This window comes from Pseudorasbora parva, chromosome 10 (assembly GCF_024679245.1).
Source record: "Pseudorasbora parva isolate DD20220531a chromosome 10, ASM2467924v1, whole genome shotgun sequence".
NCBI classification, from domain to species: domain Eukaryota; kingdom Metazoa; phylum Chordata; class Actinopteri; order Cypriniformes; family Gobionidae; genus Pseudorasbora; species Pseudorasbora parva.
The window spans coordinates 28,836,310-28,861,747 of NC_090181.1; the positions used below are offsets into that span (position 1 = coordinate 28,836,310).

At 38.5% G+C, this 25,438-nt stretch overlaps 1 protein-coding gene across 3 annotated transcripts in view; it reads right to left on the reverse strand.

Annotated features, from left to right (window-relative positions):
• Positions 1-2,924: 2,924 nt before the first annotated feature.
• kif13ba (kinesin family member 13Ba) overlaps positions 2,925-25,438 on the reverse strand; it is a 70,645-nt gene continuing 48,131 nt past the window's right edge. The window contains exons 23-40 of one of the 3 annotated variants that reach the window (XM_067455756.1): positions 25,192-25,349; positions 24,910-25,042; positions 24,402-24,548; positions 24,275-24,304; positions 22,493-22,592; positions 21,075-21,201; positions 20,705-20,760; positions 20,452-20,576; positions 20,187-20,363; positions 19,918-20,010; positions 16,967-17,119; positions 15,926-16,003; positions 15,788-15,841; positions 15,585-15,699; positions 14,750-14,883; positions 13,052-13,117; positions 12,083-12,785; positions 2,925-5,946 (exon numbers count right to left, since the gene is read on the reverse strand). In XM_067455756.1, coding sequence (XP_067311857.1) covers positions 5,738-5,946; positions 12,083-12,785; positions 13,052-13,117; positions 14,750-14,883; positions 15,585-15,699; positions 15,788-15,841; positions 15,926-16,003; positions 16,967-17,119; positions 19,918-20,010; positions 20,187-20,363; positions 20,452-20,576; positions 20,705-20,760; positions 21,075-21,201; positions 22,493-22,592; positions 24,275-24,304; positions 24,402-24,548; positions 24,910-25,042; positions 25,192-25,349 — 2,658 coding nt within the window. In that variant the 3' untranslated portion in view covers positions 2,925-5,737. Of the gene's footprint in view, positions 5,947-12,082; positions 12,786-13,051; positions 13,118-14,749; positions 14,884-15,584; positions 15,700-15,787; positions 15,842-15,925; positions 16,004-16,966; positions 17,123-19,917; positions 20,011-20,186; positions 20,364-20,451; positions 20,577-20,704; positions 20,761-21,074; positions 21,202-22,492; positions 22,593-24,274; positions 24,305-24,401; positions 24,549-24,909; positions 25,043-25,191; positions 25,350-25,438 lie in introns of all 3 variants that reach the window. The other 2 variants (XM_067455755.1, XM_067455757.1) reach the window with 2 other exon arrangements.

Below are 25,438 nucleotides of genomic sequence, written 5' to 3' on the forward strand. Positions count from 1 at the left end.
TAATGAAAGCTCCCAATGTTCCTGACCACTTCGCTCAGAAAAGCTGTCAATCATAACGTCACATCCTCATGTAAATAACTAACTAAAACCAAACGTATTTAAAGAACGGACACTTGAGCTAACATCAGCGTGATAGGAACTGTCTAAAATGATGCTCCATATCGAATCGCTTTCGCTCAGTACTTTGATGTCATACACCGAAAAAAGTTACATGTGTACCTATAAATGAACTTTCATTATTACCGACTCTTGTCTGAACGTGTGCAAATGTTTTATTGTGTCAGGAGAATGTTAGAGAAAATGTGATGGAATGTTTGGATGGTTTGAATCCAACATCACCGTAGCAATTGTGCAATTTTGACTCCAAATGTTATAGTTACTGAAAAACAGTTGTTGTGATAACTTCCCTGTGATAACTAGCCCTGGTCACCGTTTCATATTTCAAAAGTCTTTTAATTTCTTCAGTTCACTGAACCTCCATCAAAATATTAGATGCTACTAGAGTGAGACGATGAACAGTATTGCAAACTGCCAATCATACATTCAGCTAAAAAATAATAATTGTCCCTGAGCTGTGTTTTAAGTCATTGCCAACCCAAATTTGATTGTGAAGTATCATGAGCTTACACAGCAATCATTAGTATTGTATATTTTATTGTGGGATACAGTCAGTCCAATCTTACTAACAGAGTCCCTCATTAAACACTTTCTTAGAAACAGTATTGAGGCACAATGTGATGGACTTGTGCCCAGTGAGTTACCCAGAAGTCTTTATTAAGCTAGTGTTGGAATGTGTTTGGAACAGAAGTCTGTTGTGAAAGAACGAGGGAACACTTTGAATGTGTTTTTAATCTGTCCATGTTCAATATGTGAATATATTAAAAATATATAAATATATTCTATGAGTATAAAAAAATGAAAAATATATCACTGTTGTATTAACTTGAAATAGTCTAATCATGTATCTCTTATTACAGAATTTAGTGCCTTTTTTGGACAGTAGACTGTTCTGTAATTAATATGTAGTATAAAACGCATATGCTTTGTTACTTTTTTAAGTTTTGTTTTGACACTTTTTTTGGTTTGTTTTCAAACTTTGTTTTTAAGTTGTTTTTATTTTAGAACTGTACCTTCTAGAGAATAAAGACAACGAGCTGAAAGACACTGGCTAATTGTACTTTTTATATTATTTTGAATTGTGCAAAATTATATTCATAAGTCTGAAGTTGTAACTGGTTTGTAATTTGAAGAAGATAATGTAATGTGCAATATGATCACTGACTTAATATTACTAGTTTAATCAGGAAACTTAAAAATAATTTCATTTAAAAAAAGTTAATTTAATTTATTAACCCACAAAATACATAACCTTAAGATTTCAAGTGTTATGAACTTAAAATAAGAATTGGTGTGATTCTTTGTGTTCCTTTGATGTGATTGGCCACGCAAGGACTTCTGCCTGGCAACAAGAGAACTAATGCACTGATTGGTGCATATCCAAAAGGCAGTCCTTTTCACCTCATTGTTTTTTTCTGCTGATTCAAATCAAGATGGGACTTTTCCATCGTGTCCAATCTTTAAATTTGGTAAGTAAACATATGTAGATATATTTATTTTTGTTTGATTTTTAATAGTGAAAATTTTGTTCAAATCTTAATGGTACGTTGCTGTAATAAAACAAAACGCAGCCATACCGGTGTTTCCCGATGAAACTGCTAGTGATGTGCCCATCAAACTAATAACGATATTTATTTGTTGATGGTATGGTTAAGAAATCAACATTTTCATGTTTTGACTTAATTTCATGAAGTATTAATTGCATTCAAAGATTGCAAGTTTTAATAGCTAAATCTAGTTGAGCTAACTTCCAGGCTTGTATGTCACTTTTTAGAGCCAGAGACCTTTTATTTGTTGTTTCAAATGTCTTTTGAATAGCGTTGCAATATTATATTTTTGCATTAAATTGAATTTTAATATGTTAAATTGTTTTTCTGTTACAGGTGATATGAAACAAGAAAATGTGGCAATGTAAGTATATTTTCATAAAATTACTAGCCTGGTTAAAACCAGACCATTCTAAATTTTCCGGAAGTTGTCTTGAGTTTTCCCAGGCTATAAAATTACTGCAAAGATTCTGAATTAATGAAATTTCTTGTTTTCCCACTAAAGTCTGCCCATACGACTGAGGTCCATACCCTTGTCCTTCGAGGGCTATCTGTCCTGCTTGGAGACGATGACTCTGCTGTCTTTGCGGTGCACAGAGTTCTACAACTGCTGTGGTTTATCGTTGTGGCTGTAACCCAGTTACATTTACATTACAGTATAGTATGTACTGTATTTATTAGTATTGTAATATTTTTGTCAAAGACAGAATATTTTGTTCAGTATGTTTTATTTCAGCTCAGTGTAACTGCTCAACGTTTAAACAGTCAAATGTAAAGTTATTGTTATATTAACATAATTGTCAGACTATTAAAAGGGTAATGTTTAACTTAAGTGCAAAATTGTTTTGTAGCATAGTAGTTGATGTGGGGTATTGTTTCTACTTTTACCACCGCAACGCTGACCAGTGTGGTCACGTCCCAATTCCATTTCAAATACAGCATGTGTACTGTAATTTCATTAATATCATGACATTTTGGTCAATAAAGACATTCAATATTCTGTTTTTTCAGTTCATGTTTGTACAAACAGTCAAAAATAACTTTATAATTGTAATTTATGAATACTTTCTAATTTCAGTTTAATTTCCATGTTGAGTCAACTTAAATATTTAAGTACACTTAAAAGGAACACCAAGTTAAGTGAATGTAGTTGTTTAAGCTCATTGTATAAATGTCTTTCCTTGTTGCAAAGACTGCAACTTGGGCCACCTTAAAAATAAAATACATTTAAAATAAAGTATTAACCAAAGTGATAAGACGTGTAAATCAATTCACTTTTTATTTTTACCTTTACAGCCAGATTATTGTACAGTCAATATAAAAGAAATTAAAAATGAATTATTATACATGATTATTCTTTGGATATCAGCATAGAATTGCAGACAATTAAATTAATCAAACCCAGCCTTGTGCTCAGATTGAACTCTCAAGATGCAACTATATACAAAACACACATACACGTCGTGTATACTCTGGGACAAACGCTCCATATGCAGGATAACTCATGACATAAAATCATCAAACCTCAGATTGAGGCACAGACTAGTGGTGAAAGATGGAGCCATCCACTCATTGCTAAGGGAGGAAAAAAAGGGTGAAAAAAGAGACAAAAGTAGAGCAGCAACTTTCTGCCAAGAGCTTCGTCTGACATCTGTGTAAACAGCAGGGCCCAAAGCTTCCTCCAAAACCTTTTTCTCCTGAAGGATTTCAAACAGGAGGAGAGCATGAGTATCCTCACCTGTATTTAGTATCTGACTTCAAAAGGCCGCTGTGTGATGGCTCTGGATCTATGCCACTTATCGAGATCAATGTGTCTTTGCTACCGAAGACTTGCCGACTTTGACCAGAATGGATGTAGAATGCATTTAACCTTTTTAATGATAAAAATAAAAAAAGGTAAATTGCACTTGAATATAAAATAAACACCTAGTACACAAGTATACAGCAAGTTTAAAGTTTCTATGATTTAAATATGGAGCCGTGGAAGGAGATCAGCTCATTGAGATTCTTCAACAAGTTAATTTCCCCTCTAGTGACAAGTAACACATATTGGGTTCAAACCATAGAAGTGTTATTGCTAAAATAGAAAATGTATTAAACTTAGTTGAGACTTGTCATTCCAAAGGCAATTGATCTGTTCTTGCATTACCTTTAATACTCAAGAATGACTCGTTGCTAATGTGACCCAACAGACCTTAAAATCACAGCAACAAAGTCACGCTCCATGTGTGCGTTTGTTTTGTTCTCATGATTGAATGAGGCACAGATCAAGATGCATAAAAAAACGGGAAGATCGCAACCCTACTTTTTATGACCGAACACAAACAAAGACATCACTCGACAGGAAAACAAATTAAAGGCAACTTGAAACTGTGGAGAAATCATTTTGAAATGCGTTTGACTTTTGAGCACCAAATCCAGGGAAAAGCAGATTTACAGTGGATCATTGGTTAGTTTAAGTTAAATTACAACAAAACTAAGTACCCTTTGGGCACATAAGCTACCTACCATAAATCAAATGTGCAAATTAATTTTCCATTCATGGGATTTTTACATTTTATAAATTCAATATACATACCTACAACCATTAAAATATATTTTAATAATTTGATATTGCATTAGACTTCAGAAATCGCCAGAGGATTTCCACGAAAATAGAATATAAAAGGAACGAAATAACACGTCTTTTCTCTCCGTCAAGATGTGAATGAGCATCATATCTGCATGGAATCATGCTCCTTATTAAAAACTATATAAATGTGCCACTTTGCTTATACAGTATGCTAAAAATATTGAAATGTAATCACTTTTAGATCTTTTCATCTGAATAAATAATATGTAGGTATTGCCAGTATTTGGTCCAATACACAAAACTGGAATGTGCTTTTACCGTGACCTTCTTGTGGAAGACAGTCCTTTAGAAACCAATCAAACTGCGCTTTGTTAAAGTGTCACTAAATTGCAGCACAAAGTAATTTTACGTTGAAGTAGTTTCAATAGCCCAGTTCCAACTTAAAGGCTGCTTACTAGAATGCGCCCCAACCCATCAGATTGTAAATAAGCCCTCTAAAATACTTTTTTGTTCAGTTCAATCATCAGAACCATTAAGAGAGAGACTAATTTAGCCAGTCAATTAAGCCTGAATGTGCCAATTCAGTCAAGTCTAAAAACTCTCCATGTGCAATCAAGGATGCACACCAAGCAGGCATTTCCTCTTTAAATACTGATAAAAGCCTTCAAATGGCACCAAACCAAATTTAAAATAGCCAGTCTTGTGAATATTGTGTTTTTAGTCAGCCAAGTAATAGCAGTACTTCACAAAATGACAAAACTGGCATCAAATAACTCCATTGACCTGTGCTGCGTTTCCCAAAGGCCTTGACAGCTTACGCTGATCGTAGAGACCATTGGTAGCAATTGCTTTATGATCAACTTAGGCTTACAATGCTTGTAGGAAACACACTTGCTCAGGACAACACCTATCTTGAAATACATGCAACACCCCTCCTTGATAGAGGCTTAGGGATGAACAAGCATCCAATAACTCCGATCGAATCCCTGAGATAATCTCTTACATGTCTACCATACCATTTACCACGTTTTAACTAGTGTTACAAAGTTGCAATGAGGAATCACAAACAAAACATGGGTTGACTTAAAAGGCACATTCAGGAAACTACAAATCGATTACTGGCTGCTCGGAGAAGATAAATCAAGCATAATTTGTACTATCAAGTCCAAAAGTTTACTCTTTGATAAAACCAGGGCACAAACCAGAATGAAGGGTTGATCCCAATTTAATTTACGGTCGACTCAAGGAGGCCTGCTTGAGTTACCAAACCAACAAATCTCAAGGAACTTCGCTGAAGCAGCATGTTAAAATTCATAGCACTCCCACATGCTACACGTTAGCATAGCACCGAAACCGATAGAGGAGTTTGTAAAGGAATGTTGTACCACCTCCATGCAAAGCTCAAGAACAGTGATAGATGGAGGTAACCACCCCCGTTAAATTGCGATGTTGGAGGTGTAGCTCAGCTGTGGAGGTTCGGTCCTGCTCAGGTCATTGTCAATTAGCTGGTCCAGGATTTGCGATTCTCTCCTTTCTGAATGGCAGTGCCGGCTCCTCCCCTCAGTTGCTGACTGAACTCCCCGCTGCGGCGATTTTCAGTGTGCCTTTTGGAAGTTTCCCTTCGAGTCAGCCGATCTGGACGGACTAGCACCCCATAACCAGGGTTGCATCGGAAGTACTGATGGCCCTCAATGGAGCCATCATTCTTACCTGGTGGACAAAAGGATAGAAGAGGAACAAGGTCTGTGATTCGGCTTCATCAAGGTGGTGTCAGCACCTCAGAAAACTTGACTTGATTTCCCCTTTCTAGTGACATATTAGGTTCAAACCAAATGAACAATAAAAGGCAATCAATTGGTTATAGTATAAAAGGTATAGTTCACCCAAAAATGACCATTTAATATGTATCTGCTTAGGGCATCCAAAAGTAGGCGTGTTTGTTTCTTTAGTAGAACACAAATGAAGATTTTTAACTTAACCATTGCCGTGTAATGCATGCCAATGGGGTGTTTTTCTAATGAGAGCCGCTATGACAGTAACATGCTCTCACATACATACACACACATACAATCAGAATCAGAATCAGAATCAGAAAGAGCTTTATTGCCAAGTGTGCTTTCACACACAAGGAATTTTTTTTGGTGCTGAAGCTTCCAGTGCACATAAACAATACAATACAACACGGTAATAAAAAAATTCTAAGAATAAAAATATGAATAAAAATATGAACAGTATAAGGTCACGGTTACGTTTAGTCAGAAGACGTAGATTATGAGCATTTACAGTATTTGGGTGGAGAGAATAAATATAAATAATAAATAATATAAGTAATATAAGTATAAGTAATATAAGTAATCACATCAGTTTAGGAGATATTGCACTAAAAAGTGGGAATAATTGCACTTACAGGCATTTGCCTTGGGGGGGGGGGGGGGGGGTGTTAACTGTTCAAGAGGGAAATGGCCTGTGGGAAGAAACTGTTCCTATGCCTAGATGTTCTAGTGGCCAGTGATCGGAGTCGCCGTCCTGACGGTAACAGTTCAAACAAGAGGTGTCCGGGGTGAGTGGAGTCTGTGATGATTTTACCCGCTCTCTTCCTCACTCTGGAAGAGTACAGGTCCTGGAGGGTTGGCAGTTTGGCACCAATAATCCTCTCTGCAGTTCGGATGGTACGTTGCAGTCTCCTGATGTCTGATTTGGTAGCTGAACCAAACCAGACAGTGATGGAGGTGCATATAACCGACTCAATGACAGCTGAGTAGAACTGAATCAGCAGGTCCTGTGGCAGGTTGAACTTCCTCAGCTGACGAAGGAAGTACAGTCTCTGCTGAGCCTTTTTCACATTGGAGTCAATGTGATTGTCCCACTTCAGGTCCTGAGAGATGGTAGTTCCCAGGAACCTGAATGACTCCACTGCGTCCACAGTGCTGTTCATGATGGTGAGTGGGGGGAGTGCTGGGATGTTCCTCCTGAAGTCCACTATCATCTCCACCGTTTTGAGCGCATTCAGCTCAAGGTTGTTATAACTGCACCAGACAGCCAGCTGTTCAACCTCCAGTCTGTAAGCAGACTCGTCACCGTTCTGGATAAGGCCGATGACAGTGGTGTCATCTGCAAATTTCAGAAGCTTGACAGAGGAGTCTTTAGAAGTGCAGTCATTGGTGTACAGGGAGAAGAGCAGTGGGGAGAGAACGCACCCCTGGGGGGCACCAGTGCTGATTGTAAGAGTGCTGGATGTGAGTTTACCCAGTCTCACTCGCTGCTGCCGGTCTGTCAGGAAGCTAGAGATCCATTGACAGATTGAGGATGGTATGGAGAGCTGGGTCAGTTTGGCTGTGAGGAGATCAGGCATGATGGTATTAAAGGCCGAACTGAAGTCCACAAATAGGATCATTGCATAGGTCCCAGGTCTGTCGAGATGTTGGATATAATGCAGTCCAATGTTGACTGCATCATCCACAGACCTGTTTGCTCTGTAGGCAAATTGAAGAGGATCCAGCAAGGGTCCAGTGATGTCCTTTAGGTGGGCCAATACCAGTCTTTCAAATGACTTCATGACAACAGACGTGAGAGCAACAGGTCTGTAGTCATTTAGTCCAGTGATTTTGGTTTTTTTGGGGACGGGAATGATAGTGGAGCGTTTGAAGCAGCTGGGAACTTCACACTGCTCCAATGATCTGTTGAAGATCTGCGTGAAGACTGGGGCCAGTTGGTCAGCGCAGGCTTTCAAACAAGCAGATGAGATGCCGTCTGGGCCTGAAGCTTTCTTGGTCTTCTGTTTTTTGAAGACTCGGCTCACGTCCTCCACACAGACCTTAAGCTCAGGTTGGATGGCAGGAGGGGGGAGGAGAGGGGGTGCAGGAGGTGATGGTGAGGGTGTGAAGTGCAGATCAGGGTGGGTGTGAGGTGTGAGACTGGGCTTTTCAAACCTGCAGTAGAATGCATTCAGATCGTCAGCCAGTTGTGGATTCTCTACAGCTCGGGGGGATGGTGACTTGTAGTTGGTGATGTTCCTCAGGCCTTTCCAGACTGATGCAGGGTCGTTGGCTGAAAACTGGTTTTTCAGCTTTTCAGAGTAGCTTGTTTTAGCAACTCTGATCTCCTTTGTCAGTCTGTTCCTGGCTTGGTTATACAAGATCTTATCCCCACTTCTGTAAGCATCCTCTTTGGCATGACGAAGCTGTTTGAGTTTCCCAGTAAACCATGGTTTATCATTTGTGAATGATAAGAATGACTGGGTAGGAATGCATGTATCCTCACAGAAACTGATGTATGATGTTACAGTATCTGTGAGCTCATCCAGATCGGTGGTAGCAGCTTCAAAAACAGTCCAATCAGTGCAATCGAAGCAGGCTTGTAAGTCCTGCTCTGCTTCATTAGTCCATCTTTTTACAGTCCTTATTACAGGTTTAGCTGATTTCAGTTTCTGCCTGTAGGTCGGTATAAGATGAACCACACAGTGATCAGACAACCCCAAAGCTGCCCGTTGGACGGAGTGATATGCATCTTTTATTGTTGTATAACAGTGGTCCAGTATATTACTGTCTCTGGTGGGACATGTAACGTGCTGTCTGTATTTTGGCAGTTCACGGGAGAGATTTGCTTTGTTAAAATCTCCAAGAATGATTAAAAGAGAGTCTGGGTAGCTTTGTTCTGTTTCAGCGATTTGTTCAGCCAGCTGCTGCAGTGCCACGTTCACACACGCGTCTGGAGGAATGTAAACATTCACGAGAACGAACGAGGAAAACTCTCGTGGCGAGTAAAAAGGTTTACAGTTTATGAAAAGCGCCTCTAAGTTAGGAGAGCACATCTTCTTCAGCGTTGTTACATCTGAACACCAACTTTCGTTAATGTAGAAACACAATCCACCACCTCTCGTTTTCCCTGTAAGTTCCGTGATGCGATCCGCTCTGAACAGCTGGAAGCCCGGCAGATGTAGTCCGTTGTCCGGAATGGCTTCACTCAGCCAGGTTTCAGTGAAGCACAGTGCAGCAGAGTTATTAAAGTCCCTGTTAATGCGGGAGAGGAGAAGAAGTTCGTCCGTTTTGTTAGGAAGGGATCGAAGATTCGCAAGATGAATACTGGGGAGTGCAGTGCGGAGGCCGCGCGAGCGGAGTTTAACCAGCGCGCCGGCTCGCTTCCCTCGTTTGCGTCCGGCCGCGCGTTTTAAAAACACAGCTGCCCCTCCAACGAGAATGTCCTGCAAAACGTCCGAATATTCAAAAAATGTAGATATGTTGTCTGGTGTGTGTGTCCTAATGTCCAGTAGTTCGTCTTTGGTAAAACGGATCGGAAAAGAATGACTAAGCGCAGAACAAACAAAGAAAAACAACACAATAACAGAGGAGCTCCACACCGAGGCGGCCATCCGCGGCGCCATCATGATGTGTAAACGAATCCATATTAAACCCTGTGGCTTGTGATGATACATTGATGTCTTAAAACACGAAGCGATCGGTTTCTGTGAGAAACCGAACAGTATTTATGTTATTTTTTTACCTCATTGTAGGCGGATCTCGGTTGACTAATCGACTAGTCGACCTTAATGCTCTGTCATGACCATAGACCGTAAAAGTAATATGGACGACTCGACATCATCTGTTTCCGCTTGCCCGAGTTGAAGCTTTCAGGCGGCCTGCACGGCGCTGACATCTTGGGACCGAGTCTGCGCAGTAGCGATTTCGGGACCGGAGTTGCGCAGTAGAGAGCAGGAAGTACAGTCGTGATATCAAAAGCCCGCCCACACTCTCGCAGATGCAGAACAATTAATTATGTTGGTGTGAAATAAACAGTTATGGAAATGTAGAAATTAAAGCTAAAGCTCCAATCTGCTCCCCAAAATTCCGAAAAAAGTCTGTTAGTGCCTCAGTGAGAACTTCACTCAGAGAAGACGTCAGTCTCAGCTGTCAATCATGACGTCACACCCCCCGTTTTTTATAGCATCAAATAACTAACTCAAAGTAAACTTATTTTAAAAACGAACACTTGAAATGAAATCATCGTGATGATAACTGCCTTCAATGACATTAACTTTGGGGAAAAAATATTTGAATTTTATTGTTTAGTTTGCCTCGAGTCCATTAGAAAACACAGAGGGGCGGCTATACTGGGACCGGTCACCGGGGGGCGACCGGTCATAAATGACGCCATCAGCGACTATAGTAGACGTCGACTCAACTTTCATCACACATGTCGACTTTAAACAATCAGAAGTCGTTTAACCCCTAGATCAGATATGTGTACATAGATGCCTCTTTTGACCGATCCACGCAGGCACTAATGAGGAATCTATGTACACATGCATGATCCCGCCGGATTTTGACCTTCTCCGGCAAAAGGATTGTGGCTGGGAGTACTAGATAAGATTCGTCTGCAATGAGGTAAAAAAAAAAATCATAAATACTTTTCGGTTTCTCACACAAACCGATCGTTTCATGTTTTAAGACATCAATGTGTCATCACAAGCCACAGGGTTTAATATGGATTCATATGTCTGTGTGTTTTTTACTCTCATAGTGGCTCTCATAGAAAAAAAACTATTGACATGCATTATACGGCAACAGTGGAGTTAAAAATCTTCTTTTGTGTTCTACTAAAGAAACGAACACGCCTACATCTTGGATGCCCTGGGGGTAAGCAGATAAACATCAATTTTCATTTTGGGTGAACTTTCTCTTTAATACTTAAACAATGACTAGTTGCTAAGGTCACCCAGCTGGCCTTAAAAGGCAACTTAAAACTGGAGATTAATCTTTTCTTAAATACATTTTCTTTAAACTTTTGAGCATCAGATATGGTAAACAAATGGACAAAAAAGGTGGACCAGGGCCCGTATTTATCAAACATCTTAGAATTACTCACAAGAACACTGCTAAGAATTGACTTAAGAATAAAAAAATTCTTGGCTCAAAGCTGCGCTTAAAAGTTAGTTATCAAGCGTCCCAATCATACTTTAAGTAAAGTGTAGGACTAAATCTTAAGTGCTAGTCTTAGAGTGGATTTACGACACTTTGCTGTGCCACAAATGGAATTTTGGATGATGTCATTGGCATGAACCAATCACTGAATAGATGTCCTTATTTAAGAATATAAAGATAAATTCACACTGAATGGTGAAATTCCTAAGAGAAGTTTACATTCAATACACATTTGAAGATAAAGAGTTTTCAAGAGAATACATTATAATATACACATTTTAAATGAAAGATAAACATGTTTTCATCCATGTAATACATTTTTTTTAACTGGTGTTTTGTTAAATTGCCTATATATAGCCTAGATTTTTTTATATATATAATCAGCCACCATGGATTCCAAAAGAAATCCGACATGGCAGGAGAGAGAAACGAAGCTACTGCTTGCTGAATTACTCGAACAGTGTTTTTTATTTTATTTTATTTTTTTATAAAACCCAAAATTAACCAGTGCTGAAAAAGAAGATGTCTGCTCTGTCTAAACGATACTGTTTGATGAACTATTTGTCGTCAAACATTTCAAACACATTCTCCCTCTATTGAAAGATTTGCGCACGTCTCTGTCTCCATAGCGCCATTACAAGCCCCTACTGGCAACTCCTAACCACTTGAGAGACCTCTTGAGCTGTCTTAAATAACTGGGAGAGTAAGAGTGATTCTTAGCTTTAAGAAATTTGATAACTTGCTTTTATACTTAAGTTTGAAAGTAGGAGTAAATGTCATGAATTCTCAGCACTTAAGACTAAAATAGCACTTTGAGAAGCTTGATAAATACGGGCCCAGGAATACAAGAGGAACAAGGCCTGTAAATCAGTCTCACCAAAGAGCGAACATCTCAGAAAACTTGTCAGATAATGAAAAACTTGACTAACCTGAGGGAGTGTCCAGCTCAACGCCGACCCAGGCGCCCTCAGAGAAGTGCGTTGGGCCAATGTAGCGGACCGTGCCAGACTTACTGTTTCCGACAGTGACTCTGCCTCCCACCTTGAGCCAAGCAAGTTCCTTGGGCTCTACATCCTCAAAAGTTATCTCCAGCTTCTCCAGGCTGTTGGTTTGCTGCGTTTGCACTGTGGCTGCTTTTCCGCCACCATCTCCAAAAATGTTACTGAAAGAGCGGAGTTCATTAGCTTTGACCTTCTGGAGGGAGAAAGGGTTGTCTGTGGAGGTACTCAACACCAGAGGGTGGTTTGCGTTTAGCTGTACTTCCTGCTTGGAGGTGTTGACGCCATTCCTGTGGGCCGTCTGGGTATCTTCCTCTTTTCTATGCTTATCAGATCTTAGCCCAGCTTCTACAGGAGCAGAGGCATTAACAGGAGTGGGTAGACAGTCTTCAGTGTCGTCCCCCCTTTGCCTGGATGCTACGGGGCCAGCTTGGGTATTGGGAGTAGGGGTAAGGTCCCCGCAAGCTATGGAGACATCGGAAAGGGTGGCAGTGGAGACACTAGTAGAGAAATAGCCACTGGAGGCCTCGCTGATGGGGCTCAGGGGCAGATCATGCGGATCATGCAGAAAGGACGGGGCATCAGGAGTATCTGAGAGTCTGTCTGAAGCAGGACTCTTCCCCATTACTGCAACCTATTGGGAAGCACGTCCAAAACCACAAGGATATTTAACTACACCTCAACCTATCATCTGACTCTCACACAGAGTGCACATGCTAGGAAAACCACAGATTTAATAGCATGCAATTTACATCACATGCAGGAGAGAAAAACTGGGCTCTTAAAATATCTTCCAAGGCTATATTTTCGCAAAATACAAGTCTGTAACCCAATTCATCATTCATATTTATTTAATTTTGCCAAAGACAGAGCATGAGATCAGAGTGGAGATCTACTTACTGGTTCTATTCTTACTCTTCCTTCATCAGGGTTGTTGGCTGTTTGCATCATTATCCGTGGCATATGCTGGAGAGATGAATGGAACATATTAAATTTGTTTTTACGATTTCACTAATGGTTTTCAAAGAGGCGGCACAAAGCTTGATTTAAGTGTCATGTGTTCATTTTTTATGTTTGGAGCCCTTGGATCAAGTTTGATCTAAAGTACTGACAGATCAAAAGTCTGCGTGCAGGGGAGGAGTGATGTACACGGTGAAATATTACTGTCGTATTTTTTCCCTCTACGCCTCATGCTAGGAGATATGATGAAAGGGTATGGCTTGACAATTAATCTTGGGGAAATTAAATACTGGAGTTTATCTATGGACTCCTGCCTAACATATAATCAGGTTTCTCTGACATGATTTACTTTGACAAAATGAGGACACAGTTTTAATCAAGGAAAACCAAAAAAGCTTGGTTTCCTCACAAAAAAAATCCACCACCAAGCAATAAGGCTTAATTTAAAGACTTAATTTGCCTCATACAAGACAGATACTATGTCATGGATATATTGGAAATGTAGTAGCGTATGGGATTTCTGTCTATATGGAAATGAGGAGGCATGAAGACAGAACGACATACTAGAATCTAAAATTGACTCAAATTAAATCGGTCAAGAGCATTCGCATCCCTCTTTGATTACCACATATGATTTACTCATCTAAATGCAGCATATTTCTGGAGGACTTTGCAAGCGCTAATTCGGCTATTTTTATGACTGATGCTTTGCATCAGTTTTTTTCATTTATGCATGAAATCACCCCATGGAGGTACTGTTGACTGCAATTTGCATGCGGAAATGTTTAGAAGCATAAACAGCTCATCTTTTGAATAAATTCAGTAATTCAAGCTTTGTAACAGGAACATACTTGAAGAAATAAAACCTAGTTTTAGGACCATATAATTTTTTTTGCATTGTCATATTTATGACAATTAAAAGGATTAGATCACCCAAGAATTACATTTCTGTCATTAATTACTTACTCTCATGTCATTCCATTCAGGTCAAGATCTTTGTTCATCAATTTTAATTAAGACATTTTTGATGAAATCTGAGAGCTTTCTGACCCACATAAACAGCAAAACAACAACAGCTTGCTTTCAAGGACCAGAAGAGTAGTAAAAGACATTAAACTAGTCCATGTGATTCCAGTGGTTCAACTTAATGTTATAAAGAAACTGGCAGATTATTTTGCTTATATTATTATATATTTTTTAGCAAAAAATCTCTTAATTTTGAGGGTTTTTTTTAACAAAACAAGACAATTACTTTTGCTTGTCTAGTAAATACTTCTTGTTTTAAGAATTTTTAGATGTTTGGACTAGAAACAAGACATATATATATATATATTCACACAATATATAATAAACAATATATATACATACACACACACACACACGCATATATATATATATATATATATATATATATATATATATATATATATATATATATATATATTTGTATATATGTATGTGTGTATATATATATATATATATATATATATATATATATATATATATATATATATGAACTGGAAAATGAACAATTTCTTGACAGGTAACATGAGACTCAGGTAGACAAAGCGTAGTTAGGGCATGGTTATCTTTCAAATAGAAATGCTGAAATGTCAAAAGTACATAATCCGTCCAGACCTGTTGTGACTGTGGAGAGGGTCTCAAATCTTTCTTGTCGTCACGCGCAGGGAAAAGGGACTTGAGCAGCTTGGGCATCTGAGGGACCAGGGCCTTGACTGGGGAGATATAAGCAGCAGCAAGCCCTGAAAAACCTGTGGGCAGTTTGGGAAGGAGGCAAACGGCAAGGTAGAGGTGTGGAGAGAGACGACAACGATGGTGAAACAAAGACAGATGTAGAAAATATATAAAAGGAGTGCATGAAGTTGGAAAATAATGTAGCATTGACACAAAAATGTCGTATTGACATTTTGTGACAGATCACAAAGAGAGGTGAAAAGAAGCTGTAAGACAGATGTTCAATGGTAACCAAAAGGTTGCTGGTTTAAACCTCGAACTGCCACTACTGTTCCCTTAATCAAGATTCAGACATTTTCCCTCCAATAAGCATACTTGAAGTTAATTTAGATAAAAATCTAATTACTAGTTCATAAACCAGGTTAGAAATGACAGCACAAGACAGACATAAAGGAGCCTGAAACGCTTACAGTAGAGAACACAGAGTTGAAAGGAAAGACAAAGAAAGAATGAGTCATGCTCGAAATGGAAAAGGATTATTTTATTGCAGAAAAAAACTAGGTTACACTTTATTTTAAGGCAACATAGTTACGTAGTTACAACACAAGTGTAATATTAATGAACTATATGTACTTTAGAGTTAGGCTTTAGTTTATGATTAGTTACTTGTAATTATGCATCATTTACTGTTATTACTATAGTAAGTACATGTAGTAACATGTAACTGTCTGTCACCTTAAAATAACTGCTCGCTTCAAGAGTGGCCGTTATGTTGTACCTTGCTCAGGGTCCTGGTTCTGTGTAGGAGGTGTAGGAGGTCTAGATGGTCGTGGCAGTGTTTTGCTAAACTGGGAGGATGTACCGAAGATATCCTGCTGACTCTCCCATCGATTCTTACACAAGCAAATTAGATATCAGGTTACATAAAACTACCTGTTTCCTGTGGTAGACCATATGTCCTTTTTCACCCTTGTTTCTTACCTTGTTGTCATCCAGCACTGAGTTTAGTGACAGATCCTGTCTGCTTCCAGATAACTAAAGGAAGAAGCGGTGATGTGTGAATACAGAATGTGCCAGACTTCCTTTACAAGATGAATTTAAGGCTGTAGATGCACTTACCCGGTGCACACTGGGAGAGCTGAGACTGCGTCTGCTGCCCTTGCCTTTACCTGCCAAATGCTCTTTCACCGCCACCTCCTGTAGTACATGATGGAAAATCGGATTTACATGATGAAAACAACATGCTGAGTTGAACTAGAGAAAACTAGACAGCACTGGGAAATCATCATTCATTTTAGCAAGCTGGAAGTACTTCATAGGTCTGTTCGTTTTTAATGGTTCAACTATTTCAAAAAGATGAAAATAAATAAATAACTGAATTAATCACTATGATAAGGTTATAGAATGAGTTAAAAGTTGTGTTTTTAACATATTACTCTCCTCTGTTTTACTCCCAAAGTACAGTGACATCAGATCAAAAAATGATTACTAAGGCAGTCTGTCCACCAAAGCGTTTTTTTTCCTTCCAGAGGCTAACATATTTTTCCAATTGCTTTCAATGGGAGGGCCGTTTAAAAAAAAAAAAAAGCCAGCAGCATGACTGAGCTATTATTATTTACTTGGCTTGCCATTTTTTACCGGTTGCTGAGAATTGAAGAATCTTCAAGTTTGGGTAAAAAACTTGGTCACTTGGTAATTTTTTACCCAGTCGTCTAATCACAGTGGAGGAGGGGTGGGACAAACACCACACCGACCAACTACCGCTCCCTGCTTGTACAACGGCAACAGATGACAAAAAAAATTTTAAATGAAAAGAGCCAGAGCAAATACTTTTCATTATATCAACATCTTTACAAAGAAACAATACAGAAACAAACTATCTGTGAAATTAGATATAAGTAACTCTGCGGATATTCCATATTATAGCAAGCAAAGCGTCTATCATCAAGCAAAACAGGAAAAACCCTCAAGCGCCCATAACTAAGTGTTTTTTTAGCACAGTGCCTGATGTTTTCTGCTGGTGGACGCTTTGGTGGACACATGGCCTAAGTGCTTTTCTGCATTTACTGAACCAAGTCATCCTGTTAAATTCAGATAAAAATAAATAAATGTTCAAATGATTATAACATTAGAAAAAATTAGTGGAGGTAGCTGGGTGACCTGTCTTAGACGGTCCAGTGTGAGGATGTTCTCCACGGCCAGGACACTCCGAAGGTACTTCTCTGTTGCAGCTTCGTTGTGTAGGGATTTGGGGTCCTCAGCACTGGTGGCCACACGGGCCAGCATCTCCCTGTCCTCTGAGCTCTGACTGTCCTGCTGACGTACACAGCCGAGAAAGACAGGTGCTCTTAAAACAAACCAGCTCAAGAAACTAGGTGTTAGCTTCATCTTTACCAGACCAACTTTTGATACAAGTTTATTTCTTCTGGGTAATGGGTGACCAACATGGCCTTTATTTGTTGCTGAGTTTAGCATGATGTATATGAGCTAATAAACGACAGTTTGAAGAAAATGTATAAATTAAAGGGGTACCTCAGCGCTGTTCAAATGAATGTGTATTTAAACTGGGTCATTTATTTAGAAGAAATGTGATATTAGTTTTGAATTTGGTGCCTTCTAGACTGAGAAAACAGAAAATGTATTTTTGTCTCGTGTGGATGAAAGACTACAACTCCCAGAAAGCACTTGCTTCGCTGCCCTACCAGCCTCTCTCAAAGCCATGGTTGGCTATTTGATCACTTTCCACCGCGGCACCACCACCAACATCGTTTTGATTTTCACATTAATAATCATTTCATTCAGTTAGAGAATAGACACTACAAAAAACTAAACGTGTCTGTTCAATAAAGTGGGAGTGAGCCGAACAAGTCACGGCACAAACGCAGCAGGAGTCAGATTACATCAATTACGAGCGAAGAGCTGAGCAGAACTGAGGCAAATGTGGCTGCGGAATACAATCACGGCACGTTTTCAGTCTGGCGTGTTTTTCAGATCATTCCTATGAAAGCGTAACTTTAATAGGAATTCATTTGAAACATTAAAACACAGTGTGTATGCGGCCGTGTGCATACACACTGTGTGAGTGAGATCCCACCCCTTGATAACATGCGGAACTAGCTCCTTCTATTGGCTGTAGTCTTTAGCCTCTGGCCAAAAATTCCTCTAATGACGCAAAATGATGATATTTGTGCTATCTGAAGATTTTTTCCAGAAATAAAATGGATAATTCTCTGGTCTCAGGGGGATATGAGGGTGGAAAGTACGATAATTCAAATATACTACTGGGTTTCTACTGATACAAAGCTTAATGCTAAATCGTTGAAGTAACCCTTTAACAACATGGACATTTCTTCTTGCTTCAATTCTGAAATATACTGACAACTATTCTGCCTTGCAAAGGCAAAAGGCCATAAATATGTTTTTGGTCGAAAATGAGTTATTGACATTTTTGGGACATTCAAGACCTCCTTTATCATGTGGATAAATATTGTTAGTCAATTCCGTTGTTTTTTCGAGAAAATTATGAATTGTCTTAACAGTAACTTCCAAAAGCCCAGGAGAAACCAAGGCAGAACACCGTAACAGCAGTTACCGCTCTTTGCCTCTGTTTTGGAACGCTCTAACTGAGTTACGGCACTCTGCCTTGGTTTAGCCAAGCGTCTTAATTAAGTTACGGTGCCGACATGTAGTTATGGTGTCCCGCCTTTGTTTTACTGTCTATAAAAGTTTGCCGCGTTTAAATCACGGCTGGCCTGTGTACTGTCATACATCTTTTCATAATGCAGAATATTCACTCAGCTGGCCTGTCAGACAGTATGGGGCTGCCCACTGCACGAGTGTGTGTACTCGAACGCCGTGACAGCGTGCGATCACGCATACAATCAGTAGCCTACAGTTCGCAATTATATCCATATCCTACCTTTTCTTGTAAACCAGATAAAATCCAAGGCAATGAACGTCATCTGAGATGTTTAATCCACAAGCAGTCTGAGAATTATTCCTACTTGTAATTCACATCAATCTAAAAGTTATCCTTTTAGGCTAGGCATTTAAATTGATGTAAAAGTAATTAAGCTATGTAGCCTTTTTTACTAGATAAAAAACATTGCAATAAATAATTACTCTGTTTAGCCTATGATTGGCCAATCTATTTGCCATTTATCTTAATCCAATCCCATGCATTTGAATTTTTTACATGATTTGTTCTTTGTTCTATTTGTTATATATTAGCATTATATATGCAAATGTTTACTCATTAGAAATAAGCTTATCTCGTTCATATAATTCAGTGTCACCTATCAACCTAAGTTTTGCTGCACACCAATTGAAGATACTCTTTACAAGAGGTATTGTGTCATGTCTAATGTCTTAATAATGGCATCAGAATACAACCAAAGCACATGATAGTAATAAGAAGATGGATATAAGTAATGGTAAATCATCCAAAATAAATGCCATGATCATTAGAGTTTATACAGGTGTTACTATAATGATTTTGTAAATGGTGATCAGCAACCAAATATTGATAATATGGAAGTTAATGCCTTTTGCCTTGGCATGACTCCTCAATTTTTGCAGACAACACAAAAGGCAGAGTGCAGTAACTTCAAAATAGGGGTCAAAAGTCAAATTATGTAGATAATTTTCATTACTAAAGCATCTTAATGCCAGATTTTCAGTGCCCTACCATTAATTAATTTGGCTGGATAAGAAAAAATCTTTAAAGTAATTTTTCTCAGTTCCACACTTCAGTGAGTTAATGTCTTTTGCCTTTGTAGAGCAGTATTCATACTTTTAGAGTATTTATTAACATTTTGAATTAGCTTTTATTTTTATATTTTCAGCTTTTTAATTTGTTTAATTTTTATTAGTTTTTCTTTTTTCTTTTTAATATTTGTATTTAGCTTTTATTATTTTTATTTATTTATTTATATGTTATTTCAGTTATTTGGCATCATTTATATTGTAATTCAGATTTATTTTGTTAGCATTAACAACACCGTTCTGAATTTGAAGTGAAAGAATTATAGTGCCATTGATAACTGGAAACCCATATAATTCAGCTACTAATTCATTATACACATACACAAAAAAAGATTTCGTTTGCCTACCCCTGGGATGTTGGAAACAACCTCAAAAGTCACACCACAGCCAGGAATAGTGCTCCTGGTGGACATTCTTCTCAAGAAATTTTGGGCAAAACCCTGTTTAAACAAACAAAAAGAACATTTCACAGAGATAGATATGAAAAATATAGGGTTTCTAAGCAACTAACACACATGGAACAGCTGTATGTTAAGCGTAATTAATGCAGAAAGTGTGAGGAGACTTTTCTCCGGCTCTGCTAATAGTGTAGGTCATTTAAAATAGACTGTCGCACCTGTCGTCCAGTGAGGTTCACACAGATGCGTTTGCGCAGGACTAGCTGCATCTCTGCAGGATGGCTGAGCTGTACCACGGTGCGGACGATCAAGTACACTCTCTGATCTGGAGTGGCCCCTCGACTCAGCTGCGGACATTCATGAACCGTGGAGTCCCAAGAGGCTTCGGCTTTCACCTGAAAGTGAAAGAGGTTTTTTAATAAATTCCTTCAAAAACAACTAAGGAGCCTGCGAGAGCCACGAGTGTCAATGGGTCACACTCACCTCTCCATCGTAGTGTTTGACGATCTGAAGGTCAAAAAATTCATCCTCATCTTCTGAGCTGAGCATAGCGTCCCAACCACCGGCCTCAGGGACGTCTAGGTTCTCCTGAGAGCTGAAGTCATCAGCTGGAGGGAGGACGAACAGAAACAAAGTGTGAAAATGAGTGTTCAGATAAATAGTGCTTGCAAATGGGAGCAATGGAAGAAAGGTCACAGAAGACATTGCTGTTCTTCAGCAGGCAGGAAAAACATACTGCTCAAGTCGAGGAAGAGCACTGGAATGTGAGTTTCCATCCCAGGTACTGGTACCCTGCCAAGACAGACATAAAATCAACACATGGTCCAAATACTCACGATTAAACACTTGTAAAAACTGTTTAACTGATACTGACATTCATTTCACAAACAAAGCCTCAAATCCAAATATCAATCTGTCAAAACCCATCATTTAAGGATTTCAACAGCCTCCCTAAAAAGCAAACTGCATAAAACTAAGCTAATTTTACATTAAATGTCATTCAAAGCTCCTCTGACAGATAATATGTATAGCAGCTATCTATAACACTTATTTTAACTCTTCAGTTTAAATACAAATTGCTCAGAATGACTGCAGCGGTGTCCTACCACTCAGCAGGAGCTCCTGGTATTCCACTGCCAGCAGAGGGCACCATCACTGCATTTCTCTCCTCTGTGAGCGTCAGACGCCACTCAAGCAGCTGCGCCTCCCTCTCCACGTCATCCTCGGACTTATCTGACAAAGAGAGAGCAAACTTAATGTTTCCTTTAATTTCCATGTTATGCTTACAAAAGCCATTTCTGCAGAGAAGTCCCTTCATCAATATATACAATAAATATATTTGTGTGTATGTATATACAGTGCTGAGTAGATTACTTACAAATTGTAGTTGGTTACTGATTCTAAATTACATGACAAAAATTGTAGTTAGTAACGTAATCCATTACTTTACACATTTAAGGTAATATAATCTATATTACTATTTTTTGGTTACTTTTGTGTTACTTTGTTTTTACCTAATTCGGTTATCACATTGATTTGAGCATTTTGCTCAATTTAAGCATTATATTGCATATTAATTGTATTTTAACTTTATATTTTAAATTAGATATTGTTCAATATTCAAAGTTTAAATATTTGAATCATATTTTTAATGACAGCCAGCTAATATATATATATATATATATATATATATATATATATATATATATATATATATATATATATATATATATATAAAATCATAATTGTCATTCAAACTTTATTATATATGTACCAACTGTAGTTCCTTATATAGATTACAACATTAGTTGAGAGATTTTTTTTATGAGATTTGCCATGTACTGTCGTACCTGCTGTCAGCCCTAATTATTAAATCGAACTGAATCAAATTGAATCACAAGCTTGTGAATCAAAAAAAAAAAAAAAAAAAATCATAACATTTCTGTCAATGCCCAACCCTATTAAATGCCTATATCCATCTCTAACTAAAATCATTATTTAATATTATAATAACATCATTTATTTTAGAAAACTTTAGAATCATTAAGTTTAGAAAAGTTGAAAATGACTTGTTTTGTTGAGTCATATTTATTGGATTATATAAGCAGAGCTGTCAAGAAACCAAGAAAGAAAAATAATAGATCATTGGCTCTGCCCCTGAAACCTTCTGCTCACAAGATTTCTCACAATTTTAGTTTAATGCTATAAAGAAAATGTCATGTACATGTACAGGCAGAGATAAAATGTTGCCCAATAAATGTAGCTCTAATTCAGTCAAATCTCAACATTTTTCCCCACCTGCTTTTGAGTCTGAATTATAAAAGATTTTGATTCTAAACAAATGTGGAGTGTTTTTTTGGACCAATGCATGATGTGACACAAATAGTAACAACAAACATAAAATACCCCCAAATGAGGGTAGAACAAAAGTAATTAGCAACAAATTAAAGAGAGGAATCTCCATTTTGTAGTCCACTACTAAGCTGAGACTACAAAACAGTAAATGTCTCTGCCTGGTTTTTACCTGTTTTGCTGACCAAGGTCTGAAGATGTTGGTCCAGATATTCTTGTCTCTTAGTGAGAGCGGTGAGCCACTGACGCCGCAGACGCTCTAAATCACGTTCCTACAGGGTGATGGACAAATGCATAACCACAAAAGTTGCTTTTGCTTGCCAGTTTTTTGTTAATTAATAGACCTTTTATGCCTTTAATAGGCAGGACTGTAGAGAAAGACAGGAAACAAGTGGGAGGGAGAGACAAGAATGTAATCAGGAAATGATGCAGACCGGATTCAAAGCTGCACCTCAGCAGGAGCACCACGAAAACTCTCTTTCTTTCAGAATGTATTTTAAAGGGGTGATGAATTGAGAAATCAACTTTCCCTTGAGCTTTTGATTTATAAAAGGTCATGGTAATATAAGAATATTATATAAGTTTCAGAGCTGAAAACCTAATTTTTAGTAAAACAAAAAAAAAACATTTATAGACACCAGGTCCAACAGATCATGCAAAATACCGCCTCTACAGAACATGACGAAGAAGATAGCAAGATGTTGTGGAAGAACACACTCGCTGCATAAGCTTCCTTTGGATCATAATGCTGTGACTTCTAAATTGGATCCGACAGGAATGTGCTCACTTGTGTGAATCACTTATGTGAGTAAAACATCTTTTTTATATATAATAGTAGTCCCGGGGCTATGTGTTTTTCAGACAGCCTACCGAAACGTACGCCCGTCGGCAGGCCTCAGACAACAGTTTTTTTTTTTTTTTTAAAGCCAGTTCATAACACCTTTAAAGTGTCATCTATCTGTGTGATGACAAAGCTAAATTTGAAGCAGCCAGTGTTGCAGTGTTCAGTGTTATTTTTTTTAGAAATAATTCTAATACACTGATATAGTAAAAACATTTCTAATTATTTTCAATGTTGAAAACAGTTGTACTGCTTAATATTTTTGTGGAAAATTATACTTTTTTAAAGGATTCTTTAAAGGTGCACAATGTAACTTTCCGTACACTAGAGGGTGCCTATTCTAAACAAAGGCGTAGTTTGATGACGCCAAGTGTGAGCGCAGTATCTTGGGACATGTGGTCTTCACCTCACAGCCGGTGGAAAATAGGACTTGGGCAGAAATCATGCTGATGAATGTGATTATTAACATTACTGTAGTGTAAAGCAGAGCATGGCAGGGTGTTGTGGAGCTGAGCACGGCCGCTGGAGCGATTGTTATACAAACACACGGCTCGTGAGTACCGGGACTTTTATTATGACAGGACAGGACACAGTCGCCGGGCGCGCGCACTTCCGCTTTTTCCAGTCATGAGTATAAGATAAAGCAGCTTTGTTTATCATATTAGATACATTTAAGTTTGTTTAAAATGATGTTATGACGTTACTCTGTGCGTTCGCTCGGCGCTGCTGTGACATGTTCACACTGCTAAGAGAAAAGCGCTCCAGCAGAATAAAACTGAGGGTAACACAGATATGACGCCATTGACAGGCGACTCGCTCAAACACTATGCTGAAACGTCCTGGTCCTTGGTCAAAATAGCAATTTTCTCAATTTACAAATAGTTGGAAACATTTGGTATATTGTAAGTACTCAACTGAACAAAATATATAACACTGGGTCACTGGCCTAGTGGTTTTTTGATATTTTACTGCAAAAATACTACATAGTGCACATTTAATGAATAGTTAAAAGAACAGCATATAATATAATAAATATAAATCACAATAGAATAAATCACTTCTATTAGCAACTGAAAATCAATGTCACATGTACAGCATCACAACCACACATACCTGATAACTGTCCATTTCATCACCCTCAGCCTACAAAGAAAAACAATATAAACATTACAGTTTCTCTGACAATATCCAAACATGATCCTGCTAAATGCTAAAAGCTCAAGTGAAAAAGCACATTTACCTCTTGTGGCTCATTGTTTTTGGTCATCCGCACCTGCCTGATCTCCACACAGCCAATGGACACTCCCAGAATGATCTCTGATATCAAAGGCATTGTGCCGGAGTCCTGTACCGAACGTACTTCCACTTGAACCCGCCGAGACTGGCCCTGGGAAAGATGCACAAAAACTGTTAATACCCCATGACAAAAACCCTAAAGCAAAATGTTAAACACAGTGTTGATACAATAACAGACCGCAAGCAAAATACAAAGTACATGCCTCATAAATAAATCTATACAAAAGCAATACAGAATTTTCTCAAGGCAAGCTTTCAAAAACACCTTGTACCATCTGTAGCATGTGACTATAAAAAAAAGCCTCAAATCTCAAATCTGAGTCATAAGATAGGTCATGCTATGCTATATTCTGATCATGATCTGATCATAATATAACTATAGATGGCAGCAGTGTGCTACATGCTTACAGTAGTATAATTTATAACCCCGCAGGAACATGAGATGTCCTGACCTGTTTGAGCTGGAAGATGCCTCCCGTGCGAACATCTCGTGCTGACACCACCTCCACGGGCATGTACTCTCCATTCTCATTTAGCTCCAGAATCTGCACCCACATCTCTAACTTGCGCGTTACCTCACTCCACCTGAGGACAAGAGTCAAACCAGACCAAAAAACGGGAAGCAGATCATCAGATACTAGACGCCTAATGAACACAATGCTCTCTACATTTCTGAAGTTTGTATTAGCCTAATCAGACAATTGCATGGGGGTGAAGCTCAATTTTGTGTTCACCTGTCTCGTAATGTGCGTGTTTTAGCCTGGATGATGCTGAGATCCCACAGCGCAGGGTTCCTGCCTGGATCCGCCTGTCTGTGTCCAAAAACCTCGATGGCTACGGCACCCTCTGTTAGATACTCTATAAATTCCTCTGTTACATTCACAGCATGCTCCTGCATTGCAGAGAGTATAACAAGTAAATGCATGTTAGTAGTTTATTAAAGCCACAATATGTTATTCACCATCGCTAGAGGGCGCTTAT